This window comes from Puntigrus tetrazona, chromosome 13 (genome assembly GCF_018831695.1).
Source record: "Puntigrus tetrazona isolate hp1 chromosome 13, ASM1883169v1, whole genome shotgun sequence".
Taxonomy (NCBI): Eukaryota; Metazoa; Chordata; class Actinopteri; order Cypriniformes; family Cyprinidae; genus Puntigrus; species Puntigrus tetrazona.
In genome coordinates, this window is record NC_056711.1 from 17,941,432 (window position 1) to 17,958,182 (window position 16,751).

Here is a 16,751-nt window from a genome sequence, read left to right on the forward strand (position 1 = left end):
TGAATGAAACGGGCTGAAATCAAAGCCCACAGCAGTGCCATCGACTGTGATAGAAAAACATCAGTAAACACACACACACACACACACACACACAAACAGAGAGAGACGTGATCAGACATATCAAATATCAAAAGCTCAGATTTCTGCATTATTCAAAGACAGTTGCTATTGGTGTTACATGGCGCCCCCTATTGACAAGCACCTTGAGTTCAGCTGACCTCATGCCTCTAAAACAAGTACGATCTGCAAAGGTTAAAGTGTTGTAAATGATAATAATTCCATGTAACATATTCATTTTTATGTAACATATTCATCTATATTAGGCGCAATTTATATTATCATAATAAATATATAATTTATTTATTAACATATAATTTATTTATTATATAAATTAAATTTATAAAGTAAATTAAATTGTATTTTTTAAATCAGTGATTTGCATTAATGGAGCTAATTTTGATTAATGATTTGTACGTAACTGCATTCATAACACATGAACGTACATGTTATTTTACAGAATTATGCTTTTACACTGTATTTTCTAACTTTTTAATAATGATGATGATGATTATGTTTATTATTATTATTATTATTATTATTATTATTATTATTTACAGTATATACTGTGTTTTCAATATAACTCACAATCTGCATAGCTTTATCATTTTAAAATTCATCATTTGTTTTATTTGCATGAAATGCATTTTTTAATGATTTGTATGAAATGTAATAATAATAATAAGTAAAAAAGTATGCTTTTTTATGTGTTTATAAGCTTAACACACTTATTAAGGCACACAGAAGCGCTGCCTAGAAGGAGAAAGCATCGTGTAAATTGAAAAAGAAAACAAGTCACAAAACAAGCTGGTAAAAATGGGACGCTTTTGGGACGCAGCGCTTAAAAGTACATTTGTCTCTGTTTTCGCGTCTCGCTTTGTCTATCTGGCTCTCTAAATGTCTAAGCGTGTCGCTAAAAGTCAGAAGATCTGTCAAAGTTTCTCTTGGAGACAGAAAGTCGTTGTTACCCACAATGCTCTGGATCCCTTTATGTGTGCTGTAATAGCCATTAATTGAGAATTTAATGAGGATGAGAGCCTGAATACTGATGCTATCAAAGAGCAACCATCTCTCTATGGCCTTCTTTTAGAAATACGCAGACAAACTGCTCTTTCATATTAACCTTGACAGCGGAAATATCCCATGTGACAAGGTTGGTGGCATTGCACATATATAACGCCTAGTGTTCAAAAACAAAAGCGTTTTGGAGTTACTCATTTTATAGGTATAATTATGAGAATATTTATCATCCTGTTGCGCTCATGAGAGCCCCTGGGATACAAGTGATGATAGCTTACTTCCAAAGCATAAAATCAGTCCTGAGATTTATGTCTGATCAGATGAGATGCGTATGATTACTGGCGCTCAACATGGCCTTGAGTTACCGGGACTGCTGACATGAGATGAGCGTGTGATTCGGATTGAACACGGGATCCTGTTGTGCCATGATACGAGGTGCATGTTTCTATCTAATGCCGCGTTCAGCTCGGAAGATGACTTTTTAGCTTTCGACCTGGAAACTTCCACACGGAGATGCCGATTTTGTATGCAAAGCAGTAAAATGTGCTACCATCCAAAAGTGTGGGGTTCGGTAAGATTTTTTTATTGCTTTTGGAATAAAGGCTGCGAAAATATGAAATATATATTTCATGAGATTTAAAAGAACTCTTTTGCATTTGAATGTTTCTTTTAAAATGCAACGCATTCATTGCGGTCTTCAGCGTCACATGATCCTTCAGAAATAAAATCATTTTAATGCGCTGATCAAGAATTGTTTTATCATCAGTGTTGAGAACAATTTTGTGGCTGCTTAGTATTTCTGTGCAAACTGTGATTTATTTTCGGGATGTTTTGATGAATGGAAACTTTACATGAACACAATTGTAACATTTTAAATGTTTTTACCGAACAATTTAATGCATCCTTGATCAATAACAGCATTCAATAATTCATAAAAAAAAAATAAAACAAATAAAAACTAAACAATTCTGACCCCAAACTTTTGAACAGTAGGGTATATAAAAACATAACAGTATTTGACCAGCTTATGTCAACCAGCCTATGAACCTTTTAAAAATTAAAAAAAAAAAGTTTTTATGAAGCCAGAATTCAACATTTTCTTTACAAATTTCATGCTTTAATTTATTAAATTAAAGTTTAGGCATTTTTTTACTTATTTGATATCTGCTTTGAAATCCTCTCCTCTTTTTAGTTCAAAGTATGAAATTAAAAGTTAAATTAAAAAAGTTGTCACTAGGGTGCTACTTTTTCAAAAAGGTACTAACATCATTTAGGGGTAAATAAGGTGTACCTTTTTAAAAAAGGATTCCATCCCAGTGACGGCTTTTGTACCTTTTGTCCTGAGAGAGCAGTTTAGCGCACAACTCTCCCCTCATGAAAGAAGCGTACTGTACTGTCTTTTTCCCATTTATATACTCTGTCACTGTTGATTTCTACTGCAGTAGCTGTTTCAGGCATTACTTTCATAACCATGCACAACTGGGATCATCGAAAGCGGGTTTGACACTTTTTAATCAGCCCACCTAACAATACTCTGAGTGTCCGTGTTTGGACCCTCCTTCGGTGGGTGACCCAGCTGGCACGCTGCAGCCAGAGCTTTGTTTGGTTTGGCCTGTCCAAGCTCTTGCTCGATGGCAGAGGAAATGAAAAAAATAGTAATTAGGGAAACGGCATGATTTTATTGGCTGTGTTTTCTGTAGCAGTTACAACCCAGATGTCAGGCAGCTGAACACACCGGGGCCGCGATTCGAAAAAGAGGATGCATCCATTAATCAAACAACACAATAGTTTATGTAGTTTGCTAATGGAATCCAGCTGAATGACCTCTTACCATCAAGAAAACCCGTTCTTCCAGGAGCTTACTATTCTCTCAGTACTGTCAGTGTGCACAGCAGGCCACACACACACACATACACACACACACAATCATTTTGGATACAGTAAGTGAAACAGCAGACATTATTGCACTGTACATGTTTCAGGCACGGCCTCGCGTAAGCGCTACCCAGCTATTCAGCTTTATTCTATTTCACTTTTGAGCAAATGTGTTATCTGGCAGCCTGACCAAATCAAGGAAACGTATGACACCTGGGGAAAACTAACTGATTCTGTTCCGTCCTGGATGTTCATGACTTGAAATAGTCCTCAACTTTTTGACTCGGACACCTGAGCTGTACATGCCACGTGACCAACGGGTCTGAAGGTTAGCTTGTGAGCTAGTTAGCGTGGCTCAGTTAGCCTCTGCTGGTAAATGCTGGAACTACACCACATGACTGCAAAAAGAATCTTTCTCCATTGGCTGGCATTCAAAATGATTTATCGATTTATCCATACAAATATGGATAAATAAAAATGCACAATCAAGGGTGCACAAAAATCAAGGGTATATATATATATATATATAAATCAATATATATATATATATATATATATATATATAATGTATGTGTGTGTTTGTGTGTGCAGTACATTTTGACCTAGTGGGGACATTTTTAGGTCCACATGAGGAAACAAGCTTATAAAACATATAGGATTACATTTTTGGAAAATCTGAAATTGCCAAGTTTCCTGTAAGGGGTAGGTTTAGGTCTATATTACAGTATACAAGTACAGTATAAAAACCATTATGCCTATGCAAAAAAAAAAATACATGGAAACCCAGCATGTGTGTGTGTGGTGTGTGGATTATAAAATTTAATCAAAGAATTTTTAAGACAACTATATGAAAGATTTGATCCACATCAAATGTTGACTATATATATATATATATATATATATATATTATATATATATATATATATAACTATATATATATATATATTATATTATATGTTGCTATATATTTGTATATATATATATATATATATATATATATATATATATTATATATATATATATATATATAGATTACATAGAAAGTTTTATTACATTTTTAAATTATGGCAAATTGGCAAATGTTACCCTCAAGCTGTTAGGTCTTGTGTGTTTGAGGGTGGTTTGGTTTTTGTTCCATCTGGATTGCAGAACAAGCACATAAGTTCATTAGTGTGGCTTCTGATCTAGAGGCTGCTTTAATCTGAAACTGTAAACTCTGGTTAATTACATCCTCTTAAAGAGAACTTAATTATATATAATCAGACCAGAGGAGCAGCAGAGTTCATGTTAATGACACATAGCAGATGAGGTGAGAGACATTGTGTTTGAACCACTGCAACTTCATTCACCACGTCAGCAAGAATTTATATATATATATATATATATATATATATATATATATATATATATATATATATATATATATATATATATATATATATATATATATACAGAAATTATACTATACAAACATTTTCAGGACAGAGATTAAAGAATATCTACAGAAAAAAAACGTAGACCTACACACACACACACACACACTCAAACACAACACACACAGGGGCAGACATACTAAATAAAATGTAAAAAATTAATTAAAGTTAATAAACACAATTAACGTAATTTTATTTATACATATAAATAAAATATTATGTGCGTGTAGGCCTGTGTGTGTGCGTGTGTGTAATGTCGTAATAAATTGTTAAAAGTAATATAGTTAAATATAAATATTGATAAGCAGCAAAATAATAATAATAATTGCAAACTGAATTCAATCACATTTTTATAATTGCTAGTTATTATTATTCGCTGTCTTACCAATATGGCCAATAACTCTGAAGAGAGCGGAACTACATATTAGGTCATTAGATCTCAGTCGAACTGAAATGCATGACGTACTTCCTCTTTGAAAGCGATGGCGTCTAGCGCAGAGGTAAACAAACACGAGTTCAAAATTCTTTAGGATTTAACCTAACGGTTGTCTTTAAGGTTTATATGTGTTTAGTGAATAATTTTTGAGCATGCGTTAATGTTACTCGTGAAATGATCGTTTCAGCCTGTCGGTTTCAGAATGCTGTTCTTACAGTCGTAGCTAACGATGCTAACTGAAATGATATTATTTTACATTCAATGTGCAGGTCGTTGCTCCCAGCAACGAAGAGGAAACCACAGAGACTCCAGCAGCTCAGAAGAGAGAAGATAGACTCAGAAAGTTCAGAGAGCTTCATTTCAAGAGGGTAACTACGGCAAAGTTTACCTCACATCAGTGGCATCTATAAGCCCAGAATATGCTTTAAAGTTAATACCCAGTTTATTACCGCCCTTGTATTGACATCTATGCTATCTCCTGACAGCCGTCATACGTTATATGCATGTTTATTTGCATTGCTTTAACTGTAGATTTGTCACAATGACCACGGTAGGTTGGATATGTGCATGCTATTTGTCAGATTACTCTTAAGTCTTAAGACCTTCAGCAAGAATGGAAATAAAAAAAAGCTGGCAAGAACAAATCTAGCGGAAAAAAGAGGATGCATCATTCAAGTCAGGCCTTTTCCACCTGGTAGCAACATTCTTCTCTCATGGCCACTTGTGTTTTTTTTTTTTATGCGAGTACAAGCAAACCATTGTTGTTGTTGTTTTACCTCACACACTGCTCAAATTTGAGATTTTGGGCTATTTTGCTTTACCCTGTTGCCTTAAGAGGAAGACATGACACTTGTGGTGAGCCATGTGGCTGATTCCTGACATGCATCATGTGAAAGGAGCTTTAGTGTTGCTGGTGTAGACTTTAAGCAAACTCTGTGCTGTCATTGATAACAGACCGTTGATACAAAACGGCTCTATTAATATCCGTGTGAAATGTGATTGTGTTCTCTCGATAGAATGAGGCTCGTAAGCTGAATCATCAGGAGGTGGTGGAGGAGGACAAGAGGCTGAAGCTGCCGTCAAACTGGGAAGCCAAGAAAGCCCGTCTGGAGTATGAACTCATGGTGGACCAAAAGAAGAAGGTACAGTATCAGAGCATCTTACTCCACCAAACAGAGCTGCAAAAATAGTAACACAAACGTTACTCGCTGTCTGTTAGTATGACTCACAAAGCTGGTTAAACCAAAGCCGTGACACCCTGTCAAAAGTTGTGTTTTGTATTGGATGACATCTTTCTTATGTTTTAAGATGAATGAATTGATATGCTCTAAGCATTATAGTTATGTAGCAAAACAAAGTAGACTTTTGTTTTGTAAGGATGTGTTGGCATGGCTGTTATTTAGCTGGATATTGTGATATAATTTGTTTTCTGAAGCACAATTTAAAGAATCTCAAATAAGTCTTCAAAGATGTATTTTGATTCTGTCTGACCATTTCGAGTATCGGAAAACCAAACACTCTTGAGTTGCAAAACAAGTTAAAAAAAAAAAAAAAAAATTATACATTTTGTGTAAAATAAGTGTGTAAAATTATTTATATATATATATATATATATATATATATATATATATATATATATATATATATATATATATATATAATATATATAAATTATTATATATAATATTATTATTATTATTTTCTATATAATATTATTATTATTATTATTATTATTATTATATATTATTATTATTATTTATTTATTTATTTATTTATTTTTTATTAACTGTTCTAATGTTTGGGGTCAGAAGTAAGCTAGAATAAAGGCCTGTTCACACCAAGCACGATAAACCATAAAGATAGCGATAACAGTATTAATCGCTCTGTTCATTATAAGCTCAAGCGTGTCTGGCGCTTTAAATTCTCACGCTTGTAATAGCAGGGTTGATTCTGATCGTTCATCAGCTGGAAAAAAACGTTCTGCAAATTATTCCAACGCATTGACAATAACTTAGTTGTGATGTGGATGCTGTTATTTTTCTTTAAGGCTTTAATTCTTTTAAATTTAAATAATATTAATGTAATTTATTCCTGTGAGTTTTCAGCATTATTGTCCAATTCATATTTTAGCTTTTCTGGATTCTTTCGCTAAATGGAAAGCTCAAAAGAACAGTATTTATTTGAAGCGCTTATCATTCGCAGCATTATAAATGTGTGTCTTTTGATCAATTTAATACTAACTTGCTGAATAAAAGTATATTAGCTTTAAAGCCCAACCATTTAAGCTGTACTGTATTTGCTGTCATTTGGCTTCCCTGCTCTCTATGTGCAAAAAAAAAAAAAAAACCCTGTATCAGTCAAGCACTAATTGTGATTTTGCGGTATTTGAGGAGGAGTATGTAAAGCTGTGAGTTGTTTTGTTTTTCAGGAGTGTGCGGAGCAAGGTGAGGACTACGACCGCGTAAAGCTCCTGGAGATCAGCGCTGAAGACGCAGAGAGATGGGAGAGAAAGAAAAAGAAGAGAAACCCAGATCCAGGATTCTCAGGTATGAAACGCTTAATGAGGAGCCTCCCTGATTGGCTGGGAGGGAATGTGGCTGCCATGTGGGATGCTGAACATGTGAAAATGAAAACATGCAGAGCTTGTGTTTCACGCCTGGTTATCGTTGGTTCTGGTAATTATTATAATTTTCCTTCGGCTTCTCTCTGTAAGAGCCCCCTTTTTCCCTCTCAGACCCCCACAGCTGCATGTGTGTTTGTATTCATCCCTGTCTGTGTGTGTGTGTGTGTGTGTGTGTGTGTGTGTGTGTGTGTGTGTGTGTGTGTGTAGGCTACGCTGAGGCCCAGCTGAGACAGTACCAGAGGCTGACGAAGCAGATCAAGCCAGATATGGAGAACTATGAGAAACAGCGGGAGGAGTGGTGAGAATTTATTTATTTATACCTCGGAAAGATACACATTTTAGAGGAGCTGGCTGTTTTTAATATTTTTTTTAAAAATGATACTGGGAAAAGCTACTATCCGTAGTTCCTGTATGTATGCGAGACTGCCTGAGCAGTGACTTTTTATTCTATCATACTAAGATGTTCTGTCTCATAGTATATATTTTAAGGGAAAATGAAAATGGAGACCAATTTTGGCGTAAAATGTTTGTTTTCTGTTACAAAAAAAAAAAAATTCTTACAAAGGCTAAATTTCTTTGATTCAAAATACAGTAATATTATGAAATATTATTAACATTTAAAACAACTGTTTTCTATTAGAATACTTTTATTTTGTAATGTATTCCTGTGATCAAAGCTGAATGTATAGCATCATAACGCCAGTCTTCAGTGTCACATGATCCTTCGGAAATCATGCAGGTTTGCTGCTCAAGAAACATTTCTTTTATTTCGAGAACATTTTAACTTGTGCTGCTTAATATTTTTATTAAAACAGTGATTGTTTGTTTCAGGATTCTTTAATAAAGCGCAAAAGAACAGGATTTATTTCAAATCATTTTAATGACATTATAAATGTCTTTACTTTTGAATTAATGCACGATTAATAAGAATATTAGTCTTACAAAAAAAAAAAAAAAAAAAAAAAATCTTACTGACCCCAAACCTTTGAACAATAGTGTATATAAAATGTAAAATTAGTAATTCATCTCTCTTGTAGGATCTCTAACCTGCACGCTTTAAATAAATAAATACACATTTTTCAAAACTCTTGATAAACATTTTGTCAAGCCAACATTCAATTTCATTTAAACTTCATGTTTTCAATTAAAATGTAAAATGAGTTACAGTTCCCTCAAAATTGTTCTATTGAAGTTTGTTCTATAATTCTAATTCACTGAGAAACATTTCTTATTATCAATGTTGAAAATATTTGTGAAAGCCTTGTTGAATTTTTTTATTTTTTTTGATAAATAGAAATTGCAAAATAAAAAGTTTTTATTTGAAATAGAAACAACGCATAATATCAAACATTAACATCAAATGAGATTTTAACAGGGTTCTATCGGCGTTGTGGAAAAACCTCGAAAAACGGTAATATCCAGGTCTGGGAAAAGTTTGGAAAAGTACATTTTTGAAAAGTCATGGAAATCTATTTCACAAATCTCTGTATATGATAATTACAACGTTTAATCTGGTCCTGAATTTCGGCAGTGTGGCATGTGTAATTTAAAATTATGCATATTCAAACGTTGATTCAATAACCCATAGCATTGCTTTTGGGAAGTAAATAATCCACAGATATCAAATCAAGTCATTTTAAATAGATTTATTTATTTATTTTTTTAATAAATACAGTCTTTTAATGTTATTAATTAAATTTGATAATTTGAAGATTTTTATTCTTATGTAAAATAGTGAAAAATTAAGTCATGAATATTGTTTCGAAAGTTGAAAATGGAAAAATTATTTTCATTATTATCAGACAGTTCAAATGAAGAAAGTCAACATTTTATTGCTGTTCTGTTATTGGTCTAAGAGTAAATAAATGTCTCATTTCCTCCTAGTGGAGAAGATTTCCACCCCACCCCCAACAGTCTGATTCACGGCACTCACGTCCCGTCTAAAGACAGCATCGACCGCATGGTGGACGACGTGGAGAAACAGTAAGAATCTGTGTTTCTTTTAGACTTCACTGCAGAATGACCCGGTGAGCGTGTAATGGCGCACCTCGGCGCTTCTCGTTCGAATGTGATGTTGCAGCCAGTTTTCCGAGCGCTCTGAGAGCACGGCCTCCTGTGTTTGTTCCTCGCTCCAGATGTGTTTGTGCCGTTGCGTGCCTGTCGCACATGGATGTGTGCGCCGGCGAGGGTTTGTTTATGTGCGAGACGGCATTCTTCTATTTTGGAGGAGCTGCTTTTAGCTTCTGAGAGACATTAGACAGGGCCACGGCTGCCAGATTGTGACGCACAAACACGCTTTGAAGATTTTTGAAGAACCGTCTGTGTGTATGTGGGGGGCTCTCTTTGATGGACTTTGAAAACTGACATTGTCTGTTGAAGCATCAAACTGGGAAATGAGTGGCTGAGGAGTACAGCTGGGCAATAGAGCTGGGGTGTGTGATTATTTTGCTGACGATATTACGACGATTTTAATGTGCTGTTTTTGAACAATATGTTTAAGTCGGTGTTGCTTTGAAACAGCTTATATATTAAATTTATATTAATTGTTATATTAAATATATTACATTTTGTATAAATATATATAATTACATTTGCTTTAATTTACTGAAATTAATATATATATATATATATATATATATATATAAGATGTTTGGAAACTTAAATTTTTCTTTTCAAAGAGTTAACGATGTGCGAGCGTGTAATCTCCGTAAATGTCTCCTTGTGCGTTTTAGGATCGAAAAGCGCTCGAAATACAGCCGGCGCAGGGCCTACAACGACGACGCTGACATCGATTACATCAACGAGAGAAACGCTAAATTCAACAAGAAGGCTGAACGTTTCTACGGCAAATATACCGCGGAGATCAAACAGAACCTGGAGAGAGGAACGGCCGTGTAACTATGGAGACTGTTGCTATGGCCAGAAATCGCACATACAAGTGTTTTTAAGAAATCCTCCTTTGAGGTTCTTCTCTATAGTGATCTTGTGAATTATATATTTTTTGCTTGTTACAACTGTAATCATTTTTTTTTTTTTTTTTTTTTTTCCTTCTCTTCAACCTCTATATTTTTATTTCAGGCAAAAAAATGTTTTAGCATGTAAATTCATTAATTTCCTCAGCAGTTCACATCTACTTCAATAAAAGTCTAAACAGGTTTATGATTTTGGTTGGTTAACAGATGTGATTGGAAAGTGTTTTGTTAATGCAAAATCCAATTGAAAATTACTTCTTTTTTTTCCCCAAGATGTCTGGACACTACTCTCATGCAAGGTCATATGAAAACATACTATTTTTAACATTTAAAGCCTCAGAGTTTAACATAATTCATACATATATACACTATGGCATTTCATTAGTAATAGTACACACAATAACTGCAAGGCTATGAAATAGTAGACATTAGAGTTCAAACCCATACCACTTTGTCACTGTTTTTAGTGTTAAAGTGCCCCTGTTATAGGTTATGAAAGCTTCAAATAACAGGTTGACATGCATGCAAGTAGAAAAAAACACTTGTTTTCTTATATTCATTTAGTATTATCTGTTCAATGACCTAATACTGCACTAGATAAATACTGCATTGTAAAAGTATGATGTAAAAATCATGTAGAATTTCACGAATAACAAAGAAATGACTAATACTTTTTATTAGATTTAACTAACATTTTAAAGTAGAAACAAAAATCAGTGCAGATGAAAAAACATGAGCTTAACCCTTTACGAAAATTTAAAAATGGAAATGTTATCTTGCCAACTAAGAAGTTTACGATACCAAAAATAAGAAATAAAACCAAACGCACGACTAAAAAAAGCACATGAAAATACTTTATTAGCTAAGTTATAAAAGTGTAATAATGTGCCATGTTCATTCTGAAGTGGTTATGGTGTCTAATTCCGCCGTGCGTTTTAGAAAACTTTTTTAGCGGTGTATGAATTAATTGTTTATTCAGCATTGCAGAAATATAATTAAACACCTAGGCCCGTATTCAAGAAACATCTTACTGTTGATAGTAGTAACAAAATTAGAAGGAAGTTCTTAGAAATGTTTCTTTCCTCCTAAAATAAAAAAAAAACATCCAAGAACCTTAACCCTTAAAAGAGGTCCGATTTGTACGGACGAGGACTTCTAAGAGGTTTAAGAGTTTCTTTAACGGGAGAAAATGAGCGAAACATGAAGAGGGAGAAGAAATGCGTGACAGCGAGTTAATAAGATCTGATTAGAGGCGACCTAAGATCTCCAACACTGCACAGAAATACCATAGCACCAGAAATGGAGGTAATCGCTATGGAAAAACTGGAAAAATGCAAAAGTGATGTCTGTCACAACCTTCTATATACACACTATATATATATATATATATATATATATATATTGTAATAGACTATACTCTTAAAGCGCTTTTTTATTTCCTTCTATTCTTGGACAACCAACCAATACAGGCCCTGAGGTGTAATGGCCACATTTACCGCCTTTATAATAGCATATACTGAGAAGAAAGATGGCGCGTGATTAAGCGACTGCATCAGTGAGTGTGAGAACTCAATGCGATCGTTTATCTTTTGCATGAAGACTCCTGCGACGTCCTCCTTATCGCCATCATCTGCTGTCAGGCCTCGTTGCCCTCGAGCGTCAGGAGTTAACGGAAGAGGCTTGTGACCTGAACCGACTTCAAAGCGAATCACGAATCTTCCCAGACTGTCACAATTCATCTTTTCCTGTTGGAAAAAAAGATCCATTCTGCTGTTTGGGAGCATTCCTGTGACTGCGCCCGTGTTGTGGGTTCGAAGCGTAAGTTGCTTTGGTTAAAAGCATCCGCCAAATGCATAAACGTGCATACTTTAAAGAAAAGGGTTTGTCAGGTATGCGTTTCACATTAATCAAGACCTCATAAGCAGACGCTGTTCATATCTACAAGCTTATATCATCAATATTGTGATGATACCCAATTCTGAGATATATATATATATGTGTGTAATTCTAAGTCTCTCACATTTTTCCCTCATTCCAGAAACAAGCTTCTATAGAGGCCTGAATAGGACCGAACGTGTATCAGAGATCTCTGGCATCTGCATAAATGAATATGTTATGAATTATCCTGGTGGGGGGAGCCGGGGTAATTGGCTTTGGGCGGCTGCGTTCAAAGCTCGGTGTGTTGAGAATTAGAGCCATGCCGTGTTTATGATTTCCTGCTTTTGTTCTCAGTGGCAGTATTGGCTGCGGGTGATTAGACAGAGGGGGCCCACACAAATCAACCCCTTTGATATCCGAGCTGCTCGTTGGGAAACTTTGACTTCATATTGAGCCCTTTTTTTTTTCAAAAAATGGAGAAATAAGGCTTCCATTGAGAGCCGAAGAATGCCATTCAACAGTTTTCGAATCCGCGTGCCACAATCCACCAGAGCCGGTGGTGAATGAAACACCGCTGGAGGTGTTTTTACTGGTTGCCTCGGAGTGACGAACATCTGTCACGTCTGACCGGTGCCTGCTTACGATCCCGTCGGCCATTTGAACCACTGGAGAGAGTCTTGATCCGTTTACTAGCGGATGAGGATCCATGGAGAATTGTTGCTTCATCTTAGGCTTTGCTGTCTCTCTGTTTGGATATAAAGCCAAATATAATTTCTTGGTTCAAGAAACACATGTATTAAATCTCACTGCTTGTACAATATATGTGATACGTAATACGTATTCAGACGCAGTACCGTTTAAATTTAATTTGTGTTTTCTACACTTCACAGTAATTCTGTGAAATTTAGCTACTGTTAATTTATTAATATACATTTGATATAATCATTTAAATATTCTGGATTTGCTTCTCAGCATACATTTATCATACTCAAGTGTTTAAAAAATATTGTTTGCTTTTGCGCTCTTTGGTAATAAATTTCCGCTTTCTCCAAAAAGTATTATGTTCTGCTTCTTGCAGAAGTTTTGTGTTCTCATTGAAATCTTTGCTATCTCTGGCAAAAGTATTGTGGGCCCCCAGAAATAATGCTCGTTTAATAAACGCTGCATGCATGTATGAAAGTATTGTTTTCCAGAGAAACTTTGCATTCTCTTGCAAGACTACTGCATTGCATTGCAAAACTTTGCGTTCTTCTGCGGAAGTATTGCATTGTTCTGCACAATGCTTTTGCTCTTTCACAAAAGAATTGCTTTCTTCTGCAAAACGTTGCATTCATTTTGCAAAATTATTGTAATCTTCGCGAAACTTTACATTCACAAAACAATTAATTTATGAGAAACTATCATTACGATCCCCAATCGCATTCTTCTGCAGAACTTTGCGTTCTTTCGCAAAAGCATTGCAGTCTTCGCAAGAAACGTTCCCGTTCTTTTCCAAACTTTCAAACTTTGCATTCTTTCAGAAAAGTAATGCATTCTCCCAATAAATTTTGCATCTTCTCGCAAAAGTGTTGTAATCTGCCAGGAAACGTTGCTTTTTTTTCCTCACAAAACTATTGCACTCTCCCGCGAGTGCATATACCTTCACGGCTCACGTGATTGGTTTGAAAATTCCCGCTCTGTATTTTCTTCCTTCTCGGTTTGCAGTACCATTCCAGTTTCATAAAAGCATAAATCTTTTAAGCGAAGCGCGTATGAGACAGATTCGATTATTTCAGTAGTTTTCTCAACTGTCTGTGCGCCGAAGATCGATAGACATTGAATGAATTCTGTGATAGAATCCGGGGCGTAGGCGCCGCGAGATTACACTCATGTGATGAGCGCAAATAACCGCCTGGCATCCGTGGCATCACAAAAAGCGAATTAAACATCAAATACAGATTGCCTGCGAGGGCTTACATGTACCATTTTTCTCAAACTCAAATGAAAAGGCGTCTTGTGTGCGGCGAACAATGCCTTTCTTTATCTGCATCTTTATACACTTTTTTTTCCCCAACTGTACGTTCATCAGGATTCCTCTGTGGCTTTGCCAGGGCTTTTCAGACTCCAGGCCTGTGGTGTTTCCCTTTGGCAAACTGCAAGTGCACATCAGCACGGAGTGAGGAATAGCTGAACATGTGTGAATAGAAAAGAGATACAGACCTCGATCTGATTGTGTGTGTGTGTGTGTGTGCGTGCGCGCACCTTTGATATTAGCGCATATCTTATCAAGTGATCCATATCCAAAACGACCGTGTCCATCCCCGAGGCCGGGACATCTGATCTGTGATCAGGAACAGCTGTAGGATCGTCGGCACAGCTGACAGTACTGAGGTGAATAAACCTTATGCTAGATTGCATCATCTGGCAAACGCCGCTTTGAAAATCTGATTATGTTTGATGTTAAAGTGTGTAATTGTTTTGATGTTAAAATACTTTCTTCTATAACGGTTTAATGTACAGTGACGGCTATAAATAAGCCATTTGTAGATCGTAGATGTGATTTCCACAAACACTGCCACGCCATCAACGCGCCGCTCGGTCTGTTTGATCACAAAGTACCGCAGGCCTCATCGGCAGAGACGCATGGCGCAAGCCACTCGGTTCCCGATTCAATCGATTCTTTAGCTCGTCGCTCAGAAATGCGTCACAGAAGAAATACATCACACTGCAGAATCACTTAAAAGCGTGATACGTTAGCGCTAATTAATAGCTGACGACCTAGCGATGCCGAAATCCAGGGACACTTTTGGTTACAGCCGATAACCGAAAAGTGGCTGATGCTGACGTTGTATTATGTCACAATAAATAAAATGTTTTTAAATACATTAATCCCATCAATGTGACCCTGGACCACAAAACCAGTCTGAAGACTAACTAACCGTGAGCTCATAATTAATCTAGTATTTGTATCAGTTGGGTCAGAATGATCCATTTTTCTTTTATGCCAACAGTCATTAGGATATTGAGTAAAGGCCATGTTTCTTGAAGATATTGTCTACATTGCCTACCGTAAAGTTAATTTTTTATATGCATCGCTAAGTATTTGGACAACTTCATTGGCTTTTCCCAATATTTTTCGCACCTCCATATTTTCAAATTGTTGTATCCCGGCCAAATATTGTCATATCATAACAAACCGTACATCAACGAAAGGCTTTTTTATCATTTCAGACGATCGAACGATTTCGAAACACCAGCTGACCCTTATGACAGGTTTTCGCGTCGGCTCTAAATGGTACCCACATGGCCCTAAATCTCCTCGCGAAGATTAAACTGTTCCCAAGAAGCCTGTTTTCGTGTTATTTGCATATATATTGGCTAGACACCTGTGGAACGCCATGTAATAGTGAATGTCTGAGAGATGCTTCATTCCGATCTTATCAACGCGCAGCAAAAACAAAAGACACAGATCCTTCAGAACGATAATGTTTCTTCCTGTGCTCAAAAACAAGCTTCATCAGATTCTGCGGTGAGTTGCGCAACACTGATTTCGCTTCATTCGTGCACAAACAAATGTCACATAATCACCGCCGGTGAGTTGATGAAATGCTTTGAATTCACTTCATTAAGGGTGGAGAGTAAACAGCAGTGCTCATATAAACCGGTCCCCGCTAGAGACCAGAAGAGACTCGAAGGTGGGCTAAACGTTGTGAGCTCTAATGTTGATGCATCTGCTGAGAAGCTTGACAAAAGACGCGGTATTTCCAACTTTTTTCTTTCAAGCTTTGACAACTGCACAAAAAATCATCAGGTCTTTGGTGCCAGGCGGAGTCAAGAGCGAACACGTTGAAAAGAGCAGCACAGCATAGGTGTTTTGGCACGAGCTCTTAGAATAAAGGCTTAAAACACACATAGACAGACGGCGGGAGAGAAACAAAGACTTTGACTTGCGCCCGTGCCAAACCAGCTTTCATGCTGAATACAACTAGTGGATCATGTACAGAAGTCTTATTACACAATAATTTATAAGACTAAAATCATTAATTAAAACCACCAATCGCCCGAGGCGATGGTGCGGGTGGGAATGAGCGAGAAAACATTCCAGCTCATTAACCACGCCGAGAAGAAGTATTGCTCAGCCTCAAGACGACGTGTCGGCACACATCAAATACTTCTCCATCCATGCCAGCGAATGGCAGTTTGATTGACTGGCTTGATTTGACAGTTCAAAAACAACAGGCCACCGTTTTCTGCGCGACTAGTGTTTCCTCCAGAAGCTGCCGTGGGGTTGTTTGGGATGTACAAACGGCTCAGTTTGGTTCCGTCATAGAGAGCTGTTCACCCCAGGTTATCATCGTTACAAACCCTGCTACAAACCAGATAAAGGTGCATTTTCACACATGTAATTTAACTGCAAGATTAGCAGAATTTGTGCAGATTTATGTCAAAATGCAATGTTAAACGTTACTTTGTGATGG

The 16,751-nt window shown here is 36.3% G+C and overlaps 1 protein-coding gene across 1 annotated transcript; it reads left to right on the forward strand.

Annotated features, from left to right (window-relative positions):
- The first annotated feature begins 4,827 nt into the window (after nt 1-4,827).
- Nucleotides 4,828-10,599, forward strand: syf2 (SYF2 pre-mRNA-splicing factor). The gene is made up of 7 exons (XM_043254561.1): nt 4,828-4,885; nt 5,091-5,189; nt 5,838-5,963; nt 7,250-7,367; nt 7,652-7,742; nt 9,329-9,427; nt 10,177-10,599. The coding sequence occupies exons 1-7, from the start codon at nt 4,868-4,870 to the stop codon at nt 10,340-10,342; spliced, it is 717 nt and encodes a 238-aa protein (XP_043110496.1). The 5' UTR covers nt 4,828-4,867; the 3' UTR covers nt 10,343-10,599.
- Nucleotides 10,600-16,751: the final 6,152 nt, after the last annotated feature.

Coding starts and splice junctions, on each gene's coding strand:
- syf2 (XM_043254561.1), top strand. Junction 7,368..7,651: donor CCCAGATCCAGGATTCTCAG/GTATGAAACGCT, acceptor GTGTGTGTGTAG/GCTACGCTGAGGCCCAGCTG. Junction 9,428..10,176: donor GTGGACGACGTGGAGAAACA/GTAAGAATCTGT, acceptor TGTGCGTTTTAG/GATCGAAAAGCGCTCGAAAT.